The sequence below is a fragment of the Eumetopias jubatus genome, unplaced genomic scaffold (assembly GCF_037043125.1).
Source record: "Eumetopias jubatus isolate StellerSeaLion01/CBP00866 unplaced genomic scaffold, mEumJub1_p1.0 scaffold_14, whole genome shotgun sequence".
Taxonomy (NCBI): Eukaryota; Metazoa; Chordata; class Mammalia; order Carnivora; family Otariidae; genus Eumetopias; species Eumetopias jubatus.
In genome coordinates this window covers 15,024,612-15,041,739 of record NW_028274820.1, presented here as the reverse complement: position 1 = coordinate 15,041,739, position 17,128 = coordinate 15,024,612, and the positions used below count along the sequence as shown (strand labels likewise).

Sequence of the window (17,128 nt, the reverse complement as noted above, 5' to 3'; positions counted from 1 at the left end):
TTAAAAGAGAGTTAATAGAACTTTCCCAAACATTTATCTAAGAGACCCATTTTTTGCAAGTATCTTTAAGGCTGGTATCTGATCTGCTTATTAATTACCTGCTTTATTGACATCTCAGATATTTATTGTTCCCAAATTACAACAGGGAGGCCTTTAGAAACCCAATCACATTCTAGAAGAAAGCATGGATTAGAAGCTTTATTTATCGAGGTTTATATTGAGCTGATAGTGGTTTACTGTAAGGTATCACAAGACTTCAAGACCAGAAAATTGAGTGAGGTCTCAATTCTCAACTTCAGTTTTATAATACACCTCCATTAATTAATTTGAAGTATATTCTAACATCTCTGGATTTGCCCAAATTCAAATGTGAGCTCCCAAGCACATTAAAAATACGGATATAAACAATTTGTTTGGCCAAATTTTGAGTTAACTTCCTTTTGTGAGCATAGACAATTGCAAAGGAAGTCTACTGCAGAGGAATCATCCAGAAGTCATTACAGTGCCCACCTCCAGGACCCCTCTGATGGAGAACACTGTGCGATCACTATTGGAGTGAGGAAATGTTGAGGGTGAGGAAGTGATGAGCAAGGACAAGCTGGATAAGCAAGGCCAACTCTGGCCATAGTCAAGATCACATAAGGGAAGCTTCTGCAATGTGGAGGAGAACAAGGTCTTCGAGTTCAAAACTACCATGAATGGAAAACATTTCTGTTGAGGCATAATTTCAAGGTTATTTCTAACATGCTTTAATATGCAAAATGTGAGGAAGGAAAGTAGAGAAACCAGTAAGAAGATTAAGCCCAGGGCCAAAGAAAGAGCTTCATTTAGAGAAGCCAGAAAATGTACTGTCTGAAGCTGAACACTCTGAGTGCAAACTAATACTAATAATGACAATTACTCTGAAATGGAGGATTCCTGGACAAGCCAGAATGGATGACTATCCCAGCTTTATGGATAAAGAGCGCTAATGGTGGGGGGGAGCTTTGGAATGAGAGCTATGGACAATCCTCTTTCTACTCTTCCTTCCCATTGGGGAATGTTTGTCAACCCCAAAGAAAAGTGAATAGTCACTTGAAATGGACAGAGGTCCCTGACAGACATTTGCTGCATCATAGAGCTTATTCAAGTTTATGAAATGTCATCCCCAAACAACAGAACTGCCCCTGGCTACCTGTGACATGGGGGAGTGGGTCACTCCGGCAGAACCTGCAGGTGCCACCTCAGGCTTGAAAGGGTCGAAGTCCAGATCCAACAATGTCTCCTCTTTCTTCACCTCAGGGGCTTCGTTCTGTTAAAATAAAACAAAGTATGAGACTTTATGATATAATCCATGTATGATCCTCAACACCACTGGACATCTCCAAAACAGACTCAGATAGTTTACCAGTTAGGTGGCTCACCCATAAGCTCCCAGAGTCACCAGCTAAATGTGGCAAAGGGGGAAATAACCAACTCTGGCCAGCTATCATCTAAGACACCCAGGAATGTGACCCAGGCTTTTAGTTCCTCTCCTTTGTCCAGCTCCGAATCCAGCCAACGAAGAGAATGTCTGAGAGGTATATCCTGATGCCACCAAGATCCAAGGATTCCCCTCTGCTAGTTCAGAAATCTCGGGTCAAGAATTATAGATGACCAGATGGATAAAATGGGCAATAAAATAGGACAACTCCCCAATATCTAGTAGTAAAACTTACGAGTCTCAGACACAAAGAGAAAATCCTGAAAGCAGCTCGGAGGAAGAGATACGTATCCTACAACGGTAGAAATATTAGACTGGCGACAGACCTATCCACAGAGACATGTCAGGCGAGAAAGGACTGGCAAGATATCTTCAGAGCACTAAACGAGAAAAATATGCAGCCAAGAATACTATATCCAGCTAGGCTGTCATTGAAAATAGAAGGAGAGATAAAAAGCTTCCAGAACAAACAAAAACTAAAGGAATTTGCAAACACGAAACCAGCCCTCCAAGAAATATTGAAAGGGGTCCTCTAAGCAATGAGAGAGCCTAAAAGCAGCAAAGATCAGAAAGGAACACAGACAACATACAGTAACAGTCACCTTACAGACAATACAATGGCACGAAATTCATACCTTCCAATAGTTACCCGGAATGTAAATGGGCTCAATGCCCCAATCAAAAGACACAGGCTATCAGATTGGATTAAAAAACAAGACCCATCCATATGCTGTCTGCAAGAGACTCATTTTAGACCCAAAGACACCCCCAGATTGAAAGCGAGGGGGTGGAAAACCATTTACCATGCTAATGGACACCAAAAGAAAGCTGGGGTGGCAATCCTTATATCAGACAAACTAGATTTTAAAACAAAGACTGTAATAAGAGATGACGAAGGACACTATATCCTACTTAAAGGGTCTATCCAACAAGAAGATCTAACAATTGTAAATATCTATGCCCCGAACATGGGAGCAGCCAATTATATAAGGCAATTAATAACAAGAGCAAAGAAACACATTGACAACAATACAATAATAGTGGGGGACTTTAACACCCCCCTGACTGAAATGGACAGATCATCTAAGCAAAAGATCAACAAGGAAATAAAGACTTTAAATGACACACTGGACCAAATGGACTTCACAGACATATTCAGAACATTCCATCCTAAAGCAACGGAATACACATTCTTCTCTAGTGCCCATGGAACATTCTCCAGGATTGATCACGTCCTAGGTCACAAATCAGGTCTCAACCGGTACCAAAAGTTTGGGCTCATTCCTTGCATATTTTCAGACCACAATGCTTTGAAACTAGAACTCAACCACAAGAGGAAAGTCGGAAAGAACGCAAATACATGGAGGCTAAAGAGCATCCTACTAAAGAATGAATGGGTCAACCAGGAAATTAAAGAAGAATTTTAAAAATTCATGGAAACCAATGAAAATGAAAACACAACTGTCCAAAATCTTTGGGATACAGCAAAGCTAGTCCTGAGAGGAAAGTATATAGCAATACAAGCCTTTCTCAAGAAACAAGAAAGGTTTCAAATACACATCCTAACCCAACACCTAAAGGAGCTGGAGAAAGAACAGCAAATAAAGCCTAAACCCAGCAGGAGAAGAGAAATAATAAAGATCAGAGCAGAAATCAATGAACTAGAAACCAAAAGAACAGTAGAACAGATCAATGAAACCAGGAGCTGGTTCTTTGAAAGAATTAACAAGATTGATAAACCCCTGGCCAGACTGATCAAAAAGAAAAAGAGAAATGACCCAAATCAACAAAATCATGAATGAAAGAGGAGAGATCACAACCAACACCAAAGAAATACAAACAATTACAAGAACATATGATGAGCAACTCCATGCCAGCAAATTAGATAACCTGGAAGAAATGGGTGCATTCCTAGAGATGTATCAACTACCAAAACTGAACCAGGAAGAAATAGAAAACCTGAACAGACCTATACCCACTAAGGAAATTGAAGCAGTCATCCAAAATCTCCCAACAAACAAAAGCCCAGGGCCAGATGGCTTCGCAGGGGAATTCTATCAGACATTTAAAGAAGAATTAATACCTATTCTCCTGAAACTGTTCCAAAAAAATAGAAAGGGAAGGGAAACTTCCAAATTCATTTTATGAGGCCGTCATTACCTTGATCCCAAAACCAGACAAAGATGCCATCAAAAAGGAGAATTACAGACCAATATCCTTGATGAACATGGATGCAAAAATTCTCACCAAAATACTAGCCAATAGGATCCAACAGTACATTAAAAGGATTATTCACCACGACCAAGTGGGATTTATCCCTGGGCTGCAAGGGTGGTTCAACATCCGCAAATCAATCAACGTGATACAATACATTAACAAAAGAAAGAACAAGAATCATATGATCCTCTCAATAGATGCAGAAAAAGCATTTGACAAAGTACAGCATCCTTTCTTGATCCAAACTCTTCAGAGTATAGTGATAGAGGGTACATACCTCAATATCATAAAAGCCATCTATGAAAAACCTACAGCGAATATCATTCTCAATGGGGAAAGGCTGAGAGCTTTTCCCCTAAGGTCAGGAACGCGGCAGGGATGTCCACTCTCACCACTGCTATTCAACATAGTATTAGAAGTCCTAGCCACGGCAATCAGACAACAAAAAGAAATCAAAGGCATCCAAATCGGTAAAGAGGAAGTCAAACTCTCACTCTTTGCAGATGATATGATACTGTATGTGGAAAACCAAAAAGACTCCACCCCAAAACTGCTAGAACTCATACAGGAATTCAGTCAAGTAGCAGGATATAAAATCAATGCACAGAAATCAGTGGCATTTCTATACACCAACAACAAGACAGAAGAGAGAGAAATCAAGGAGTCGATCCCATTTACAATTGCACCCAAAACCATTAGATACCTAGGAATAAATTTAACCAAAGAGGCAAAGGATCTGTACTCGGAAAACTATAAAATACTCATGAAAGAAATTGAAGAAGACACAAAGAAATGGAAAAACGTTCCATGCTCATGGATTGGAAGAACCAACATTGTGAAGATGTCAATGCTACCTAGAGCAATCTACACATTCAATGCAATCCCCATCAAAATACCATCCACCTTTTTCAAAGAAATGGAACAAATAATCCTAAAGTTTGTATGGAACCAGAAGAGACCCCGAATAGCCAGAGGAATATTGAAAAAGAAAAGCAAAGCTGGCGGCATCACAATTCCGGACTTCCAGCTCTATTACAAAGCTGTCATCATCAAGACAGTATGGTACTGGCACAAAAACAGACACATAGATCAATGGAACAGAATCGAGAGCCCAGAAATGGACCCTCAACTCTATGGTCAACTTATCTTTGATAAAGCAGGAAAGAATGTCCAATGGCAAAAAGACAGTCTCTTCAACAAATGGTGTTGGGAAAATTGGACAGCCACATGCAGAAGAATGAAACTGGACCATTTCCTTACACCACACACAAAAATAGACTCCAAATGGTTGAAAGACCTAAACGTGAGACAGGAGTCCATCAAAATCCTAAAGGAGAACACAGGTAGCAACCTCTTCGACCTCAGCCGCAGCAACTTCTTCCTAGAAACATCGCCAAAGGCAAGGGAAGCCAGGGCAAAAATGAACTCTTGGGATTTCATCAAGATAAAAAGCTTTTGCACAGTAAAAGAAACAGTCCACAAAACCTAAAGACAACCGACAGAATGGGAGAAAATATTTCCAAATGACATATCAGATAAAGGGCTAGTATCCAAAATGTATAAAGAACTTATCAAACTCAACACCCAAAGAACAAATAATCCAATCAAGAAATGGGCAGAAGACATGAACACACATTTTTCCAAAGAAGACATCCAAATGGCCAACAGGCACGTGAAAAAGTGCTCAACATCGCTCGGCATCAGGGAAATCCAAATCAAAACCTCAATGAGATACCACCTCACACCCGTCAGAATGGCTAAAATTAACAAGTCAGGGAACGACAGATGTTGACGGGGATGTGGAGAAAGGGGAACCCTCCTACACTGTTGGTGGGAATGCAAGCTGGTGCAACCCCCCTGGAAAACAGTATGGAGGTTCCTCAAACAGTTGAAATTAGAGCTACCATTCGATCCAGCAATTGCACTACTGTGTATTTACCACAAAGATACTAATATAGGGATCCGAAGGGGTACGTGCACCCTGATGTTTATAGCAGCAATGTCCACAATAGCCAAACTGTGGAAAGAGCCAAGATGTCCATCAACAGATGAATGGATAAAGAGGAGATGGTATATATACATAATGGAATATTATGCAGCCATGAAAAGGAATGAGATCTTGCCATTTGCAAGGACGTGGATGGAACTGGAGGGTGTTATGCTGAGTGAAGTAAGTCAATCAGAGAAAGACATGTATCATATGACCTCACTGATATGAGGATTTCTTAATCTCAGGAAACAAACTGAGTGTTACTGGAGTGGTGGTGGGTGGGAGGGATGCGGTGGCTGGGTGATAGACATTGGGTAGGGTATGTGCTATGGTGAGTGTTGTGAATTGTGCAAGACTGTTGGATCACAGATCTGTACTTCTGAAACCAATAATGCAACATATGTTAAGAAAAAAAAGAAAAAGAAAAAGATAGCTGGAGGGGAAGAATGAAGGGGAGTAAGTTGGAGGGGGAGACGAACCATGAGAGATGATGGACTCTGAAAAACAAACTGAGGGTTCTGGAGGGGAGGGTGGTGGCGGGATGAGTTAGCCCGGTGATGGGTATTAAAGAAGGCACATTCTGCATGGAGCACTGGGTGTTATGCACAAACAATGAATCATGGAACACTACATCAAAAACTAATGATGTAATGTATGGTGATTAACATAACAATAAAAAATTTAAAAAAACTGGCCAGAAGGAAAAGATGTGTTATTTCACAGAGGAACAACCTAAGAATAGCAGATTTATCATCAGAAATAATCCAAGCAAAAAGATGGTGAGGCAGTATCCTTGAGGTACTGAGAGGAAACTTAGAATTCTTTGCCCCTTGAAAATATTTTTGAAAAACATAAATGAGATGACCATTTGTTCATACACACAAAAGCAGAAAGTATTCCCCACCATCAGAGCCACACAACTAATGTGAAAGGACATTTTTCAGGCACAAAAATAATACTAGATGGAAATATGGATCTATACAAGGGAATGACGATCACCAAAGGAATGAGAAATAATAATTATGTAGGTAAGAATATATGAGTTTAGTTATTATTTAAATATCCTTAAAAGATAAGTAACTGCTTAAACAAAGATAATGGCAAAATAACATGAAGTTGCTTTACATTAAAAAGTAAAATCTATAACAAAAATAGTATAAAAATCAGAAGGAGGGAAATGTAAATATACTATTGTGAAGTTCTTATACTATACCTGAAATACTATACCTGAAATGGCATATTACTATTCAAAGGTAGGCTATAACAAATTAAAACATATACTTTAAGCTCTAAAGCAACTACTAAAACAAACAAAACAAAAGAGAGTAATAAAAATAATCAATCTAAAAGAAGGCAGCAAAAAAAAAGAAGGGTTAAAACAGATAGCACAATAGAAAACAAGTATCAAAGTGCTAGATTTAAAGTTCACCATATGAATAACTACCTTGAATGAAACTGGTCTAAATAATATAATGAAAAGCAGAGGTTATTAGATTGGACTAAGAAAGCAAGGCTCAACAGACATTGCCTACAAGAAACTGATTTCAAATAGAGACACAAATAGGTTAAAAGTAAAAGGATGGAGAAAGATATACTATGCCAGCCTAACCAAAAGACAGCTTGAACAGTTATACTAATGTCAAGAAAAGTAGATTTCAAATCAAAGAACATTATTAGGGATAAAGAAGTTCATTTACTAATATGAAAAGGCATTAATTCTAAACATTTATGCATTCAATCACAGAGCATGAAGATACATGAAGCAAGAACCAAGAAAACAGCAAAAAGAAATTTCAAAATGCACAGTTTTGTAGGGGAGATTTCACTAGCCCTCTTTCAATAATTGAAAGGAGAAATAGAAAATCAACAAGGTTATAGAAGATAGAGAAAACATCAAGACCCAATTTGATCTCATTTACACTTAAACACTCCATACAGTAGCAGAATACACATTCTTTTCAAGTGCATGCAGAACATGGAACTAATATAGACACTATTCCAAGGCAACGAACAGGTCTCAATAAATTTAAAAACATTCAAGTCACACAAAGTATCTCTCTGACTACAGTGGAATTAAGTTTTAAATCAGTAAGAGAATTATCTCTAGAAAAATCCACAAATATTTGGACAAAAATAACCTGAGGAAAGACACCAAAAAAAGAGAAAAATCAAAAGAAAGAAGAAATCAAAGGGGAAATTATAAGAATAAAGACAACACACCAAAATTTGTGAGATGTTGCTCAAGCAGTATTTAGAGAAAATTTACAGCACTAAATCCCTATATAAGAAAAGAAGGAAGGTCTCAAATCAGTAACTTCAGCTTCTACCTTGCAAATTAGGGGAAAAAAATACACACAGCAAATAAAATTCTAAGTAGAAATGGGGAAAATTATGCAGATCAGAGTGGAAATGAATAAAATAGAAAATAAGAGAGAGAGAGAATATCCATAAAACCAAAAGGAAGTGCTTTGAGAGGATTAATAAAATTGATAAACCTCCAGCCAGACTGATCAAGGGGGTGGAGGGGAGAAAGAGAGAGCACAAATTATCAATATCAGGAATGAGAGAGGGGGCATCACCACAGATAATAAAAAAGAACAATAAGGAAGATTTATAAGCCACTTAGTTCCAGTACACTTAACAATTTAGATGAAAGAGACAAATTTCTTGAGAAATACAAACCTACCACATATAGAGAAGCTGAATCACTATATTGTACACCTGAAACTAATGTAACATTGTATGTCAACTATACCCAAATAAAAAAAAATTAAGAAAAAACAAACCAAAAAATCCCCACAGGCACAGATGGCTCCTCCAGTGAATTCTACCAAAGGGTTAAGGAAGAAAAAAATACCAATTCTACACAACTGAAGAGCAGTGAATATTTCCCGACTCATTCTATGAGAAAAGCATTACCCTGGTACTAAAATCAAATCAGATAATGACATTATTAAAAATAACACCCTATGGACTAATTAATGTTCTTCATCAACACAGATGCGAAAATGCTAGGGAAAGCTATTTAGCAAACTGAATGAAAATATATATAAAAATTAATTGCATAATGACCAACTGAGCTTTACCTCAGGAATGCATGATTGACTTGCCATTTGAAAACTCATGAATGTAATTCATCATATTAACAAACTAAAAAAGAAAACTCATACAATCATCTTGATAGATGTGCAAAAAGTATTTGAAAAAATCCACATCCATTTCTGTTCAAAACTCTCAGTGAAGTAGGAAAAAAAGGCAATTTCCTCAACCTGATAAAAGTATCTATGAAAACCTACAGCTATCACTATGTTTAATTATGAAAAACTGGAAGATTTTCCCCTAAGATCAAGACAAGGATGGCTCCCTCACCACTTCCACTCAACAATACTGGTAGTACTAGACAGTGAAATTAAAATAAGCAGAAAAAAGAAATAAATGGCATCCAGAGTAAAAAGAAAAAAGTAAAACTAATCTTTGTTCACAGAAGATATGACCACTAATATAGAAAAATCCAAGGAAATCTATAAAAAAGCTACAGGAACTAATATTGAGGTTAGCAAGGCTGCAGGATATAGCATTAATATACAAAAATCGGTTGTATTTATATATAACAGTATGAACAACCAGAAACTGAAATTTTAAAAATGCAACTTACAAAAGCTCTAAAAATATGAAATATTCAGGAATAAACCCAACCAATGACAAGAAATACCTGTACACTCAATACTACAAAACACGGCAAAGATAAATTAGAGAAGACCTAAATAAAGGGAGAGCTATACAGTGTTTATGGGTCACACAACTCAGTATAATTAATATGTCAATGCTCCCAAAACTGATCTACAGATTCAGTGCAATACCAATCAATATCTGTACTGGGTTGAATACTGTGCGCCTCTCTCCATGCCCCCAAAATTCATGATCATAAGGAACCTGTGAATGTGATGTTATTTAGCAATAGGGCCTTTGCAAATTTAATGAAATTAAGATGCGGTCATACTGGGGCGCCTGGGTGGCTCAGTTGTTAAGCATCTGCCTTCGGCTCAGGTCATGATCCTAGGGTCCTGGGATCGAGCCCCGCATCTGGCTCCCTGCTCGGTGGGAAGCCTGCTTCTCCCTCCCCCACTCCCCCTGCTTGTGTTCCTGCTCTCGCTGTGTCTCTCTCTGTCAAATAAATAAATAAAATCTTAAAAAAAAAAAAAGATGTGGTCATACTGAATTAGGATGGGCCTTAATGCAATGACCAGTGAGCTTATAAAAACAGGGAAATTTGGATACACAAACACAAAGAGAATGCCATGTGCGGATACAGAGCACAGAGCACACAGACACACATTATTGGAATAATGTTCTAGGTGCCAAGGAACACCAAAGACTGCCAGCAATCACCAAGAGAGAGAGGCAAGAAAGGATCCACCCCCTAGACCTTCAGAAGCATGGCCTTGCTGATCTCAGACTTGATCATGACCTTGATCTCGGATGTATAGCCTCCAGAACTGTGAGAGAATAAATGTCTGTTGGTATAAGCCACCCAGTTCATGGTTCTTTGTTAAAACAGCCCTAGGAATCTAATAAAATACCCCAGAAGGTGTTTTTGTAGAAATTTACATATCGATTCTAAAATTCATATGGAAATTCAAAGGATCTAGAATAGGCAAAAGAACTCTGAAAAAGAATAACAAAGTTGAAGGACTAACCTTATCTGATTTCAAGACAGCTTTCCATAAGGTGACAGTAATCAAGGTAATATGGTACTGGCATAAAAGGTAGGCAAATGGATCAATGGAAAACCACAGAGTTCAGAAATAGAACCACATACATAGGGATAACTGATTTTCCACAAAGGTACAAAGGAATTCAGTAGAATAAGGATAGACTTTTCAACAATCACACATCATTTATAAAGAAATAAATAAACTTCAACCTGTATTAAAAAATTAACTCCAAATTGGTCACAGACCCTAACTATAAAACCTTACACCATAAAACTTCTAGAAGAAAACACAGGAAACAACCTTTTTGGCCCTGGCTAGGCAAAGACTTTTTCAGATGTGACATGAAATGTCTAATTCTTAAAAAAGAAATAAAGGGATAAATTGGACTCCAACAAAATATACACCTTCTACTCTTCAAAAAAGCACTAAGAGAATGACAAGATAAGCCACACACTGAGAGTAAATATTTATAAATCATCTATCTGACAAAAGACTTGTATCCAGAATATATAAGGGAGTCTCAAAACCCAATCAATCAAATAAATACATACATACATACATAAATACATCAGCAAAAGTTTTTCACAGATACCAGGGATGATATACTGATGTCATAATACCCTCTAGACTCATCCACATTGTCACAAATGGCAGGATTTACATTTTTAAGGCTGAATAATATTCCCCTGTGCATATATACCACATTTTCTTTACTCATTCATCCACTGATGGACAGTTAGGTTGTTTCCATGTATTGTCCATTGTGAATAATGCCGCAGTAAACATGGCAGTGCAGCTATCTCTTTGAGATACTAATTTCATTTCCTATAGATAAATACCCAGAAGTGGGATTGCTGGATCATAAAGTAGTTCTACTTTTAATTTTTTGAGGAAACTCCATACTGTGTTCCTTAGTACTTCTACCAATTTCTATTCCCATCAGGAATGTACAAGGATTCCCTTTTCTCCACATCTTCACCAACATTTGTTATTTTTTGTTTCTTTGATGATAGTCGTTCTAACAGGTGTGAGGTGATACAGCTCATTGTGATTCTGATTTACATTTTTCTGATGGTCAGTGGTGTTGAGCACCTTTTTATATGCCTGTTGGCAATCTGTATGTCTTCTTTGGAGAAATGTCTATTTGGGTCCCTTATCCATTTTTAAATCCAAATATTTGATTTTATTTTTTGCTATTGAGTTGTAGGAGTTCCTTATATATTTCAGACAGATGATTTGCCAGTATTTTCTCCCATTCCTTAGGTTGCCTGTTACACTCTTGTTTCCTTTGCTGTGCAGAAGTTTTTATGCTAAGTAAATCAAGCCAGACACAGAAAAATAAATGATCTCACTTATATGTGGAGTCTAAAACAGTAAAAATCATGGAAGTAGAGAGTAGAATGGTGGTTGCCAGGGCTTAGGAGGAGGGGAAATAGGGAGATGTTGGTCAAGGGGTATACAATTTCAGTTAAGCAAGTCCTAAAGATCTATAATGTTCAGCATGGCGACTATAAGTAAAAATAGTATATTATACACTTGAAATTTGCCAAAAATATAGATATTAAGTGTTCTCACATCAAGAACAATAATAACCAAAAAAAGGGGTAACTATGTGAAGAGATGGATATGTTAATTACCTGGATTGGGGAGAATACATCACAGTGTGTACCTATATCAAAACATCAAATTGTATACTTTAAATACATACAATTTTTATTTGTCAACTATACCTCAGTAGAGCTGGGGGGAAAAGAAGATAAGCGGATGTCAAATGAGTACGTGAAAAGATGTTTAACATCATTAGCCATTAGGGAAGTGCAAACTAAATTGCAATGAAATAACACTATACACTTACCAGAACAGCCAAAATTTTTTAAAAAGATTTTGTTTATTTATTTGACAGAGAGATAGAGAGCACAAGTGGGCAGAGCAGCAGGCAGAGGGAGAGGGAGAGGGAGAGGGAGAAGCAGACTCCGCACTGAGCAGGGAGCCGGATGCGGAACTCAATCCCAGGACCCTGGAATCATGACCTGAGCCGAAGGCAGATGCTTAACCAACTGAGCCACCCAGGTGCCCCCAGAACAGCTAAAATTAAAAAGATTAACCAAAGTAAGTGTTGGCAAGGATGTAGAAGAACTGGAACTCTTTTGCAATGTGGATGGAAACACAAATAGTATAATCACTTAGAAGTTTGGCAGTTACTTAGAAAGTTAAACTCATTCCTCCCATATGATCCAGCCAGTTTACCCTCAGAAACTTACCCAAGAGAAATAAAAGCATGTGTACACACAAAGATTTGTACACAAATGTTCACAGTACCTTTATTTATAAGAGCCAAAAACTGGAAACCCAAATATCCATCAATAGATGAAAAATCCCCCAAACCCTGATGTGTCCATACAATGAGGTACTACTCCACAGTGAGAAGAAATGAGCTGCTGATACATGCTACAAAATGGATGAACTTCATAATAATTATGCCGAATAAAAGATGCCAGACCAAAAAGGGTACACACACTGTATGATTCCATCTATATAAAATTCTAGGAAATTCAAACGAATATATGGGAACAGAAAGAGGAGTGTCTGCCTGGAGGGTGCATTATGTGGAGAGGAACAGGAGCGATTACAGACTCAAAGAAACTCTGGGGGTGACAGGTATATTCATTATCTTGATCCTGGTGATGGTTTCACGGGTGTACATATATTTCAAAACTTATCAAAATGTATACTTCGGGGGCACCTGGGTGGCTCAGTTGGTTAAGCATCCGACTCTTGATTTGGGCTCAGGTCATGATCTCAGGGTTGTGACATCAAGCCCTGCATCAGGCTCTGGGCTGGACATGGAGCCTGCTTAAGAGTCTCTTTCTCCTCTCCCTCTACCCCATGACAAAAAGTACATTAGCAAGAGTGGTTTTGCTGGGAAACATCACTATGCTTTTAAATTTTTACTTTTTGCTTCTCTGTAATTTATTAGTTTTTTGTGTTAACAATGCATCCTTTATGGCATTATTCTTAAAGCGCATCAGGTAACAGAGATATCATTTTATAGCCATAGACACAAAACATTTAGAGTCTCCAAACTGCAGGCAGGCAGGCAGACACATACACATACACATACACACACACACACACACACACACACACACACACGATTTCTTACAGATAACACAATACTTTAATATAGCTTGAAATCAGGAAACGTGATGCCACCAGTTTTCTTTTTCTTTTTCAACATTTGCTTGGCGATTTGGGGTCTTTTCTGATTCCATATAAATTTTAGGATTGTTTGTTCCAGCACTTTGAAAAATGTCACTGGAATTTTGATCGGGATGGCACTGAAGGTATAGATTGCTCTGGGTAGCACAGACATTTTAATAATGTTTATTCTTCCGATCCATGAGCATGGAATATTTTTCCATCTTTTTGTGTCTTCTTCAATTTCTTTCATGAGTGTTCTGTAGTTCCTAGAGTATAGATCCTTTACCTCTTTGGTTAGGTTTATTCCAAGATATCTTATGGTTTTTGGTGCTATTGTAAATGGAATCATTTCTCTAACTTCTCTTTCTATAGTTGCACTGTTAGTGTATAAGAAAGCAACTGATTTCTGTGCATTGATTTTGTATCCTGCCATATTTCTGAATTGCTGTACGAGTTCTAGTAATTTGGGGGTGGAGTCTTTTGGATTTTCTACATAAAGTATCATGTCATCTGCAAAGAGAGAGAGTTTGACTTCTTCTTTGCCAATTTGAATATTTTATTTTTTGTTGTTGTTGTCTGATTGCTGTTGCTAGGAATTCTAGTACTATGTTGAACAACAGTGGCGAGAGTAGGCATCTTTGATGTGTTCCTGATCTTAAGGGAAAGGCTCTCAGCTTTTCCCCATTGAGGATGATATTTGCTGTGGATTTCTCATAGATGGATTTTATGAACTTGAGGAATGTTCCCTCTATCCCTGTATTCTGAGGAAAGCAGTGATCACCAAGACAGCATGGTACTCGCACATAAACAGACATATAGGCCAATGGAAAAGAATAGAGAGCCCAGATATGGACCCTCAACTCTATGGTCAAATAATCTTTGACAAAGCAGGAAAGAATGCGCAATGGAAAAAAGACAGTCTCCTCAATAAATGGTGCTGGGAAAATTGGACAGCCGCATGCAGAAGAATGAAACTCGACCATTCTCTAACACCATTCACAAAGATAAACTCAAAGTAGATGAAAGACCTCAATGTGAGACAGGAATCCATCAAAATCCTAGAGGACAACATAGGCAGTAACCTCTTTGACATCGGCCACAGCAACTTCTTTCAAGATACATCTCCAAAGGCTAGTGCAATAAAAGTAAAAATGAACTTTTGGGACTTCATCAAGATAAAAAGCTTCTGCCCACTGCAAAGGAACAGTCAACAAAACAAAAAGGCAACCCACAGAATGGGGGAAGATATTTGCAAATGACACTACAGATAAAGGGCTGGTATCCAAGATCTATAAAGAACTTCTCAAACTCAACACCCAAAAAACAAATAATCAAGTCAAAAAATGGGCAGAAGACATGAACAGACACTTGTCCAAAGAACACATATAAATGACTAACAGACACATGAATAAATGTTCACCATCATTAGCCATCAGGGAAATTCAAATCAAAACCACATTGAGCTACCACCTTACACCAGTTAGAATGGCAAAAATGGACAGGGAATGAAACAACAAATGTTGGAGAGGTTGTGGAGAAAGGGGAACCCTCTTCCACTGTTGGTGGGAATGCAAGTTGGTACGGCCACTTTGGAAAACAGTGTGGAGGTTCCTCAAAAATTTAAAAATAGAGCTACCCTACGACCCAACAATTGCACTACTGGGTATTTACCCCAAAGACATGGATGTAGTGAAAAGAAGGGCCATGTGCACCCCAGTGTTCATAGCAGCAATAGCCAAATGTCCGCAATAGCCAAACTGTGGAAAGAGACGAGATGCCCTTCAACAGATGAATGGATAAAGAAGATGTGGTCCATATACACAGTGGAATATTACTCAGCCATCAGAAAGGATGACTACCCAACTTTTACATCAACATGGATAGGGCTGGAGGAGATTATGCTAAGGGAAATAAGTCAAGCAGAGAAAGTCAATTATCATATGGTTTCATTTATTTGTGGAACATAAGGAATAGCAGGGAGGACATTAGGAGAAGGAAGGGAAAAATGAAGGGGAGGGGGGAATCGGAGGGGGAGATGAACCATGAGAGACTATGGACTCTGAGAAACAAACTGAGGGTTCTAGAGGGAAAGGGGGTGGGGCAATGGGTTAGCCTCGTGATGGGTATTAAGGAGGGCAAGTACTGCATGGAGCACTGGGTGTTATATGAAAACAATGACTCATGGATCACTACATCAAAAACCAAGGATGTTTTGTATGGTGCCTAACATAATAAAATAAAATAAAATTTTAAAAAATTATAACACAATATTTCAGTGAGCTGGATGACAATAAAGCCGTAAGTACTATTTCTTCCCAAGAGTTTTTTTATTTTTTAATCTCTTACTAAGTTTATTTTGAGGACATTTACTCTATTCTAAATATGATGCAGGACACTTATAACTTCCCAATAAGGCAGGGGAGGTCAGATAGAAACGCTAAAATAGTACAATGAAGATCCATTTACCCATGACCTAGACTTGTCACAAATGTTACATTTGCTCTATGTGCCTACCTACGTTTATATAATCCAGCAAATGCTCTCGTGAGCTGACACACAGCAAACTAAACTTTCTAAGGAACTGTTTCCCTAGGTGGGATGGTTTGGTTTTTATTGGAACAGGTTGGTAGATGGTACAACCATCCTTAGTGTAGCATGTCATGAGTTTGCTCATTGGCCTTGCATACACTCTGAGCAAGAGTGTAACAGCTGACAGTACTGAGAAGAGGGACAGAGGGGAGAGGGCTAGAACCTGTGCTTACAGTGACCTTCTGTGATGACCACTGGATGAACAAAGACCCTCCTACCACCGCATCTGGAATTTAATAATATCGCTGATATGTAACAACCTGAAGGACATTGCTAATATCGAAAACCCAGAGACGTTTCTCGATAACATGCATCCTGAACATTAAGGAGAGAAAGAGTTAAGATGGACTTGTTCAATTAACTGGACATCTAGTATCCACTATCTCTCAGGTGCTTAAGATGCTGGCACCCACAGTCTACAGGCTTCTGCTTTCCACATCTGCCCAGGGAGCCACAGTATGGCAGAAAGATGACAAGTCTGCACAACTTTAGAGTAGGGATTAATGGCCTGTAAATCACAGGAATGATGTCAAGACTCAATCGAGGAAGACTTTGCATAGAACATGCTCAGTCACGTGCTTCCCCAACAGGAGCTCCTTCCCTTCTCCCCAACTCATTCTTCTGTGTTCCCCTTCCCCCCTTCCTCTGCTGGCCTCTTGGCACCAGCTAACCCCCGCTCTCTGTCCATATCTCAAACCATGTTCAAAAATACAGAATCTCAAAAAAGCTTTACACCATAAGATGCTTTGTAGAGGGGTAGAATATAAAATGCAAAACAGGGAAAGTGCAAAAAGTCTAGGCATTTTAGACGTTAGGAGTCTGAGAACCTGAGAAGGTTGTGAGGCCAACTTACACAATGATTTAAGAATATTGTCAGGGCCCCAGATGAAAAATAAACCGCACTGCATGGCTACCACTGCTGAAGGAACCCACAGTGCCACGGGTGACCCACCA

The 17,128-nt window shown here is 38.4% G+C and overlaps 1 protein-coding gene across 5 annotated transcripts in view; it reads right to left on the bottom strand.

The window, feature by feature from the left end:
• The window catches only part of AMPH (amphiphysin), a 265,823-nt gene that overhangs the window by 41,808 nt on the left and 206,887 nt on the right, over positions 1-17,128 (bottom strand). For all 5 annotated transcript variants that reach the window (XM_088018242.1, XM_088018243.1, XM_028108945.2 and 2 more), the window contains exon 12: positions 1,175-1,291. In XM_088018242.1, the coding sequence (XP_087874368.1) occupies positions 1,175-1,291 (117 nt within the window). The remainder of the gene's footprint in view (positions 1-1,174; positions 1,292-17,128) is intronic.